At 36.6% G+C, this 9,504-nt stretch overlaps 1 protein-coding gene and 1 pseudogene across 1 annotated transcript; both read right to left on the bottom strand.

The window, feature by feature from the left end:
- Nucleotides 1-207: 207 nt before the first annotated feature.
- Nucleotides 208-5,238, bottom strand: LOC131609169 (MACPF domain-containing protein At4g24290-like; annotated as a pseudogene).
- Nucleotides 5,239-6,154: 916 nt separating this feature from the next.
- Nucleotides 6,155-9,224, bottom strand: LOC131609168 (receptor like protein kinase S.2-like). Its single transcript, XM_058880826.1, has one exon. It carries the CDS (start codon nucleotides 9,023-9,025, stop codon nucleotides 6,431-6,433), a length of 2,595 nt encoding a protein of 864 aa, XP_058736809.1. The 5' UTR covers nucleotides 9,026-9,224; the 3' UTR covers nucleotides 6,155-6,430.
- Between the last annotated feature and the right edge of the window lie 280 nt (nucleotides 9,225-9,504).

Below are 9,504 nucleotides of genomic sequence, written 5' to 3'. Positions count from 1 at the left end.
AATTATTATAGTCAAACTCATTGTATGGGTCAAACATAAGATCATAATTTGTTTTGGTCAAGTACATAAGATCATAATTAACAACGTTTATTCTTGAATTGGTTAGGTTTGTCATTTTAGTTAGTTGTGAAGGTTAGAACAACTTAATTAATTTAGTTATAAGTACAAAGCGCAAGCATATTTTATTGAAGAACAGCACACCAAGAAAACCGTGCATTCAATGTCTTGGTGTGAAACATTTTTGTTGTTTTGAGCCCATATAAGATCTTCCTTAATCTGCACAAGAAGCAGTCTCCTTGATGTCAAATGTGAAGTATCCACCTTCCTTCGTTACACAACCAAGTAGCATCTTAAATTCAATAATGCTAGATCCCCCCTATAAAGATTTGGATAGACAGACTTTGTGACACGTCCACAAATCAGAGTGGAAGAGTATAACTAAAGATAATAACAACAAATTTCTCCTGAATGAAATCTGAACATAAAATGGTAAAGAGTTTTCTCCCAACAGTTTCTCCTTCACAAAGGATTCCCCCTTTCATACAAACTATTTAATTTTCTGTATTAATCCCTTCTACCTTTTCCCCTATTTACCTAGTTCACTCTCATCTAACTACCTAGAAAATCCTAACCATCTCAGTCCCTTTTTTCTACGCTTTTATTCAAACAGATTCATAAGTACTTGTTAAATTCCAAATTAGCTCAAGTAAACTTCATTCTGGATTAGCATTTGTCATTAACAAATAACAGTATGGGAAAAACCAGAACAACATCAATTATGTGACAAGCACCGTAGGAAAGGACGCCGGGGCATAGGTATCATCGTCTTCTGCAATCACCAGAACTTCATCTCCTTCTTGCATAACATAGGAATCATCAGGGTTCAAAATGATTTTACCACCATATGATGCAACTTTGATTCCACATGGAATTGCAGCAGGAAAGCTGATTAATACATCCTCAAACTGCATGCCATCCAACTGCGGCCATCTTTTGATGTAGAATTCACAATTCTCAAAACCAAGTATATCTTCCCAAATCTGCCAAAGAATGGTGTCAGTTTTTTATTATAAGGAAAAGAGAAGATTACAAAAGAGGAGGTAAATATGTTATCCTAAACTGTACCACAGAAGGAAAACTGTAAGGAAATGAACAGGGCCAACACAAATAGAAGTCTCCAATCACTTTTGAAAACTGTGACAGAAAAGAATAGTATGTTTGGATGGAGGAGGAGACTTAATGTTATTTTTTAAATTGACAAAACTATAAAATGTTCTAAAAATAAATGCAATGTGATTGAAATGTTATAAGATCGTGTATCGTGTTACTTTTTTCTTTTTTTTTAATCTCAAGTACATACCAAAACTTGAAAGTTATGTGATCGTGTATCATGCTACTCATTCATGTCTGTGGGAGGACCTCCAGGGTATAAAGCAGAATTGACATTTACGTCCGATGGCTGTGGCGGTGGCAGTTTTTGTGGACCTGAAAACCGAGTGCCGATGAAAGTTGAGATCATTCCGGATTTCTGAGTCAAGCCAGGCGAACCATCCCATTCAGGTGCTTTCACTTGTGTTGCATTGGCAACTTTAGAGAAATGAAGTCTTAAGAAGAGAACTTTCTTTAGACCAGATTCTCCCACTTCAAAGTGAGCACCAGTCACAACAGAATTGTCATCGTAGGATTCTACAGGAGCCGTGCAAATATGAGAGAAACTCTTCCACTGAACCTTTTCGTAATACCTGCGTTTTGAAGAGGCATCGGATACATTTCCATTAGTCTCTCCCTCAAGTTGGAATGTTTTGGGGAGGGAGGAGAGGTGCTGTAAATGGATTGCCAAACAATTACTTTAAAGAAGTATGCGACTTCCTATCAAAACCAAGGACAAGCTCACCAAATACAGGGGCCCATTGCCTTGGAAGCTGGAACTCCAAAAATTGATGCAGTTCTTCAATTGTTGGTTTATCTGCAGTTAGAAATTACAGTGGACGATGTATATATTTCACTTCTTTATAATTCCTTGTGCAACATATATTTAAAAAACATCATCATCATAGACACCTTCAATAACATAAAAGGCTGTTTCTCATAATCACAGGCTTTGAAACTAAAAGTGGATATGTAATGACTAAAGGAGTCATGTTTAGTTGCTTACTTCGTAAATAGAGATTTATGGCATGGGTTAAATATCCGCTCCCATTTATTCCACCAAGTAGAGATGTAATTGGTATGAATGACATTGATATTACGTCAGGTTGAGACAAAACGGTTTGGCACCACTCATTATGTTTTAAATCATTCCTCCCATTTCCACCTTTCCTTTTTCACATAAACTTGATATCCTGAACCTAAAATATTCAATGAGGAGGAAAATAGTCAGAACATTTGTCGTGTTTTCCTTTTGTAAGTTAAATAATTATATAAAGTTCTAACAAACAACTGGTTTAGCAGAAAAGTGTCTTTGATAACAATATTAAAATTTGCAACGGGAAACCCAGAAACTTACGAAAAACAAAGCATAACAAACAACTCTAGGAACATTCAGCTGTCTTCATGTTACACGGTAATTTATATTATAAAATAACTGAGAAAAAGGAAATAGGCAATGGTTCTAGGAGCCAAAGCCGACATAGGCAATAGGAGGAATCTAGTAGATGGCATAAATTCAATTTTAAAAACAAATATTCACCTCTGATTCATGGTAGGACTGAGCTTGAATATCCAGGAATCCTAATCCGTTGTCCTTCATAAACTGAGAGGAAAGAGAGGACAATATTAGTTGTGCAAACTGTTAGCATAGGGTAATGTAAGCTTTTGTTTATAAAAAAGCAAAATGTAACCTGAGATATATGGGATCAACCCATATATCTCACATGAAAGACACAGTGTAGTCTTATACAATCAAAATTTAAAGAGAACAAAAAAAATTAGATAAGCTTTAAAACCTTTTCTTTCTTATTAAATGCCCCGTCATTATTGTTATATTGTCCAGCCTGGTTGAGGAAGAATTCGTCTGCCAAGTCCTTCAATTTTTTCTGTACATCATAAGGTTGTAGAGGAGACGAATACAACTGCTTAGCATAAATTATATCGGTTCCCCCTATTTTCACCCCGACTACAGCATGGGTTCCATATTTTTCAATGAACCTAAAAAGATACGATGAAAAGATTATCTACAAAATTCAACTTAAACATCGCAAGTGGATTCATTAATTCTAACATATCATATTGATTGCATAAAGTACCTTGCCAATGCAGTAGGATCCCACGACGAAGGAACATCTCGTTTGACATGATCACTTAGAACTACATGCGCTTTATCAAGTGCTATATTGTAAAGTGTAACGGAGACACCATCAAATGCAAGACTCTTGGTATTGGCAGCATCTCTTTGCCAAACTCCTGAAAACTGAAACGCAGAATTGAAATGGCCTGTCGGAATCTTCCCCGACAACGACACCTCCTGGTTGAACTTCTCCGACATCTAACTCATAAACAAAACAAAACAAAAAACATACATGTCTAATCAGTCACACCAACAATCATTCACTACCCTTCAATACTTCAACAATAATATCAACAAACACATGCTAAAGAATTTCATTTCACCATAATAATAAACAAAATTCTAAAATAACCATGCAATTATATATAAATCTTCTATCATAGTACTAGTATTAGAGCTTTTGGATTTATATCATAAATAAGTGCACTTTTAATTTCTAGAATCATTTATGAATGTCTTTGCTTGGATTCCACTTTGCTGGCACCAACAGTTTGAATCCATCTCCATTGTATGGCAAGTAGTCTGTGTTTGTCTTTGCCTTTCCAAACACATGAGCTGAAACCAAAATAACCAATCAAACAATGCATTTTCTCAACAATGAATGAGAAAATATATCACTTTAAACTAAAAATCCAAATAACCATTAAACTAAAAACAGTTTACACCCTTCACCTTCACAAGATTTCACCTTCACCTTCCATGAACCTTTAAGAATCCAGTAGAAAATTTCTTAGCGTTCCTTGTCGCCGATGGTAGTGTGACTCATGTATTATTCTGGTTTGAATGATCCTTTTCGCACTGCAACAGGTTTTAATTCGAATATCGATATCATCCCGTGCTCTACTGCTCTCAAACCTGACCGGGTCTTTCAAACCTCAGACCATGAAACGCAGCAACGACAACCACTGTGTCATTCCTGCTTTTCATCAAACATATGGAGGGCAAGCTCAGACATGCCTTAAATCGGGAAACTGAAACTGAATAGGTTGTCAATATTGCAAAAACAAACAAAATAGCAGCTCTCTTTCACCATCTCAACATGACCAAATCCAAAAACCATGCAGCACATATTGGAATATTGGTTAGGTTTGTCAATGATAACATAAAATCTGCAGATTTGAACATTTTCAATATCAAACAATATTCAAGGTAGTCAACATGACATCAACCAACGAAAAAAACCCACATTATAAAAGGTCTAATCTATGCACTAACCTTTGAGTTGTCCATACCTCAGAGACCACTGTTCACCCGAAATCAGCCACAGAGAAACAAACAATGAAACCCTAAGATTTTCATTCTTCACTTTCCAGAAACCCTTCTCAAATTGTTGCGAAAACAATAACTGTTCACACAAACACACAGCCATAGCCACATAGATCATAATGAAACCCTAAATGTTACCGTCATTTTCCAAATACATAAAATCCTTTAGAAATTTTTGTAGAAGAAGAAAAAAAGACAACAGATCCGTAGATCCAAAAACACAAAGAACAAAAATCAGAAAAATCTCACCAAAGTTCTGGAACCATAACATCACCTTCATACCCTTCAACACATCAGTAAACCGAGAACATCAAAACCCTCTTCATCACCACTTAGTAACAACAAAAAACCCCAGATCTGAAGAAGAAGATGCTCACCTTATGTTCAGATAACCGCACCGTCGGCGAAGCTTCCCTCTTCCGCGTGAGTCAACACCACCAAACCTGAAACAACAAACACCAAATCAAAATCAAAATCGAACATGTCTGAAACTCAATAATAACAATGAAGAAGGAGATGGAGAAGGAAGAAGAAGATGAAGGAGGAAGACGAATAGGGAGAAGACGAAGAGAGGGAAGAGAGAAGAAAGAAGAGAAAGAGAGGGAAGAGAGAGAAGACGAATAGGGAGAAGAGGAAGAGAGGGAAGAGAAGGAACATTTCTTCTCTGCAAAATTTGTACCGATGAAAATTTTATGGTTCAATTACATTACAGTGCAAATTGGATATTGTACATATGTGGCCCAATGGTAACACAAACAGACCAAACCATTAGTTTCAATGTAGCCAAATTCTGAATTTAGTTACAAAAAGTAATTCTTAGACACATTTTGCCCCCAAAACAATTAGGTGTAATTTTTTAACCAAAGGGCATATTAGTATTAACCAGGTACTTGTGTTTTCTTATTTTATAGATTCATAGTTTGAAAAAATTTCCGTACACGAGTCCATACTCACGTGGGCCCCAATTTTTATATCTGTACCCATATCTTATGGGTATCTAAGTATCAATACGTATATCCGTATCCGTTTATCCACATGTCTAATAAAAAATTACTGATCAATTATAATTTATCATTTCTTTTTAAACTTTTAACAACATTTAAAAAAATTCAAAAATATTATTATTGAACTAGGAAATAAACAAATATTTTTATTAAAACGCATACAAGTTTAGTAATATATTTTATAAAATTGAATAATAATAATAATAATAATAATAATAATAATAATAATAATATTAATATATATTATGCGGGTATGGGATAGAGTGGTATCTGTACCTACATCCATATCCGTTTATTTTTATGGGTAATTGTTCGTGCCCGTATCTATTTTACGGGTTTTTATCCTATCCGTTGTGGATAATTTTTTAAAGTATCCACAAAAAATAGTACAATTATCATTCCTAATTACAATATGCTTTTAGATGTCATTGCAAGAACTTCGGTGTTTCCCACCGAAAAATAAGAGCTATATTTACTCTTCATTTTCTTCCTAAATTAAATGTTAGTGAGTTAATTTTGCAGGTTCATCAAACATTTCTGATTTCCTAAAGAAAACAACTTTATTTGTGTGGCATTGAAATCAGAACACATAAAAGTATAAGAGACATAACATAATTACATTAACCTTCAGTTATATAGTATATACAGTACACCATATCACAGATAATAATCAAACAAAGTAAATAGAACATGTAAAAAAAAAAAAAACTCAAACCAACAAAGCGCATTCACTATTAACTATACAAAAATAATGGTCGCGTAAAGGCTTTTACGATTTCATTCGGTGAATAATGATATCGGTATTGACACCTTCAGATACTGTTTTGTCGCTGCCATGTTCGCGGCAATGGACCAGTTTTTAAAACCTTGCTTCTTACTGTATACCTAGAGCTTGAATCCTCCTAACCATTGACAAAGAACTACCATTTCTTTCTCTCCAATCTTCCCTACTTTCCTTCTTTTCCATGTTCAGCAATTTATCATTTCCATCAAGAATGCTCACAATCTGTCTCATGCTTGGTCTCAATTCAGCATCACAACTAGTGCACACAATTCCTAATCTCACCAACCTCATCAACTCTTTCTCAATATACTCTCCATTGAGTCTTACATCAGCTAGTTCTTTCAATGGTCTTTTCTTCATCACAAACTCATGAACTTTCTTCACCAAAAGAACATCTTTGTACCTAAAATCCACTGCCATTTGTCCACTTACAACCTCAAGTACCACCACGCCGAAACTATAAACATCCGCAGCCGTGGTTGCTTCGCCCGATTCCATGTATTCTGGCGACATGTAACCGAAGATCCCTCGAACAGATTTGCTACTGTCGCTGACTACATGATGGTCTCCATGCTCGTTCCTTGATAGGAATTCGGCTAGAGCGAAACTGCTTAGTCTTGGATTCATATCTTGTTCGAGAATCACAGCAGAAGAGGTAATGTTTCGGTGAATCACTTGCTCGTCCCATTCTTCGTGTAGGTAATGAACAGCAGATGCAAGCGATTTAACTATGTTGTACCTATGATTCCATTCGAGTACCGAACTGTTCTCACCTTTGTTATGAATTTGGAGAAGTTGTTGACTGAGAATTCTACTAGCTGAGTAATCATAAACCACGAGCATCTCCCCTTGTTCGGTACACCATCCGCGAAGCTGAACCAAATTCCGATGCCTAAGCTTTCCTAGATTCCTGAGCTCGTCCGAGAACCGAACGCGCAGCGCAGGACACGTCTTCATTCCCAACCTTTTCACCAAAACATGACAATCGTCGTCGAGGATTCCATGATAAGCAGTTCCAAAGTCTAGTTCAGCTACTCTTCTTGACTCTGAGAAGTTACTTGTAGCACAAACAATCTCTTTGTATGAGATTTCTCTGGGAGTTTCAACCACCGGAAAGTTCGGCCTGTGATGACTCCGATTCACGCTCTTCGAAGAAATGATTCCGCTGTTTTTATTTTCTGCTGTCACATAAACTGTTTCACCTGCAGCTGTGAAATAGTTTGTTGAACTATTATAATTTGTGACTAAGCTAACGTTATCCGTGGCCGAGGCCGAGATCGTGCCGCTCGTGCTACTAGGACTAGTAGTCTCAGAAGGTGAAGACAAAGAGATGTAAAGAGGGTGTGACAGAAAAGAAGGAAGTGAAGGAAGTTTGAAACTTAAATCAGAAAGTGCTTCCACAACCCATTTCATATTAGGCCTCAAATTCGGATCATGAAGTGTGCAAAGTAGACCTATATGAATGAAATGCTTCATCTCAGAAAAATTGAATGATGATCCATCTTTTTGTAGCCTTGTATCAGCTGCTTCTACAAGCTTCCCTTCGTCGCTAAGCCTTCGAATCCAATCAAGCAGAATGATTTTCTCATCAGAGTATGCAAGATCTATTGCTCTTCTACCAGACACAATTTCAAGAACAACAATCCCAAAGCTGAAAACGTCACATTTCGATGTACCGTTGCTCGGTTTCTGCAAGCTTTCTGGTGGAAGATAACCAATTGTTCCACCGATTTTCGATGTTTCCCCCAATCTGAAATGATCGATTCTACTCGAAGTTTTCTTATTGCTGCTGTTGCTGCTGCTGTTGTAATTGTACTTAAACTCATACTCAAGTTCATGTTCCAACCACCGCGCCATACCGAAATCGCCTAACTTAGCATTGTAATGCGAATCAAGCATAACATTACTAGTCTTAACATCTCTATGAATGATTTGAGTCTCTAACTGTTCATGCAGATAGTACAATGCAGCAGCCAAGCCTTTCACAATTCTACACCTTTGTCCCCAACCAAGAATCTCACCTTTCGTATTCTCCTTCCGTCGAAAAAGCACGCGATCAAGGCTTCGATTAGGCATGTAGTCATAAACAAGATGAAGCCGATCTTCATGAACACACCAGCCTCTCAACCGGACGAGATTCTTGTGACGAAGATCGGCTACAGCCGATAACTCGGCTAAGAAACTCTTGTCAAACTGCTTACCTTTCTCTGATAAACAGCATTTCACAGCAACCAATGTTCCATCACTTGGCAAAAGTGCTTTGTACACTTTTCCAAAGCCTCCACTTCCTAGAACCTGTTCTTCATTGAAACCATTGGAGCCTATGAAAAGTTCTGCATAGCTGAAAATCCTTGGATTGTCTCTTCCAATCTTAACAGCAAATTGAACACCATCCATGTCATGAAACATGGTAGCACTAGAACCTCTTGAAGAGTTTTTCTTTTTTGCTTTTCGCACCCCCCTATGTCTGCAAATTCTTCTTGCACCTCCCCACCATCTTCCACTACATAGCTTGCTCAATGAATCATGAAGCAAATCAAGAACTTGTTGTCCTCCACCACCACAAGCACTTGAAGGGTTTTTAGCCTTAGGTTGTTGTTGTTGTTGGAAACCATTTTCATGTTGTTGTTTCATAATTTCACCTGAATTTTGTGGTAGAACAATGCAAAGGTTATGAAGTTGCATGATTTTGGTTATTTTGAGGAATGGTTTGAATATGTACTACATGTGTATCATGAGATGATGTTGTTGATGAAGGTGTTATTAAAGAGGTTTATTTTGTTGGCATATTAATTGTTGTGTTGTGATGTGTTTGGTGGTAATGTTCAACGCGTTAAGTATGAAGAGTTGAATTTTGTGCAACTATGTGCCAAATTGGAACCTACCTTTTTGTGATGTTGCCAATATTCTCTCCATAAGGCATTTACTATTTTCATTGGAAATATTAAATTATTACTACTAGAAGTAGTAATTTAATTACTAATATAGTTTTTGAAAAATTCAATTTGGGGTTTCAAACTTTAACATTAATGTGAAAACAACAATAAATAAACTTAGGGTTAGTAGAGAGATTATAGTGAAAAGTAATTTGGTCTATCTCAACTCTGGGACTGCGTAATCGATTACGAGGTATTGTCTCTTTTGAATGTGAGAATTCTCACTAC

This window comes from Vicia villosa, linkage group LG6 (assembly GCF_029867415.1).
Source record: "Vicia villosa cultivar HV-30 ecotype Madison, WI linkage group LG6, Vvil1.0, whole genome shotgun sequence".
NCBI lineage: Eukaryota > Viridiplantae > Streptophyta > Magnoliopsida > Fabales > Fabaceae > Vicia > Vicia villosa.
Note: the sequence above shows the minus strand (reverse complement) of the source record. Positions and strands in the feature narration are given on the sequence as shown.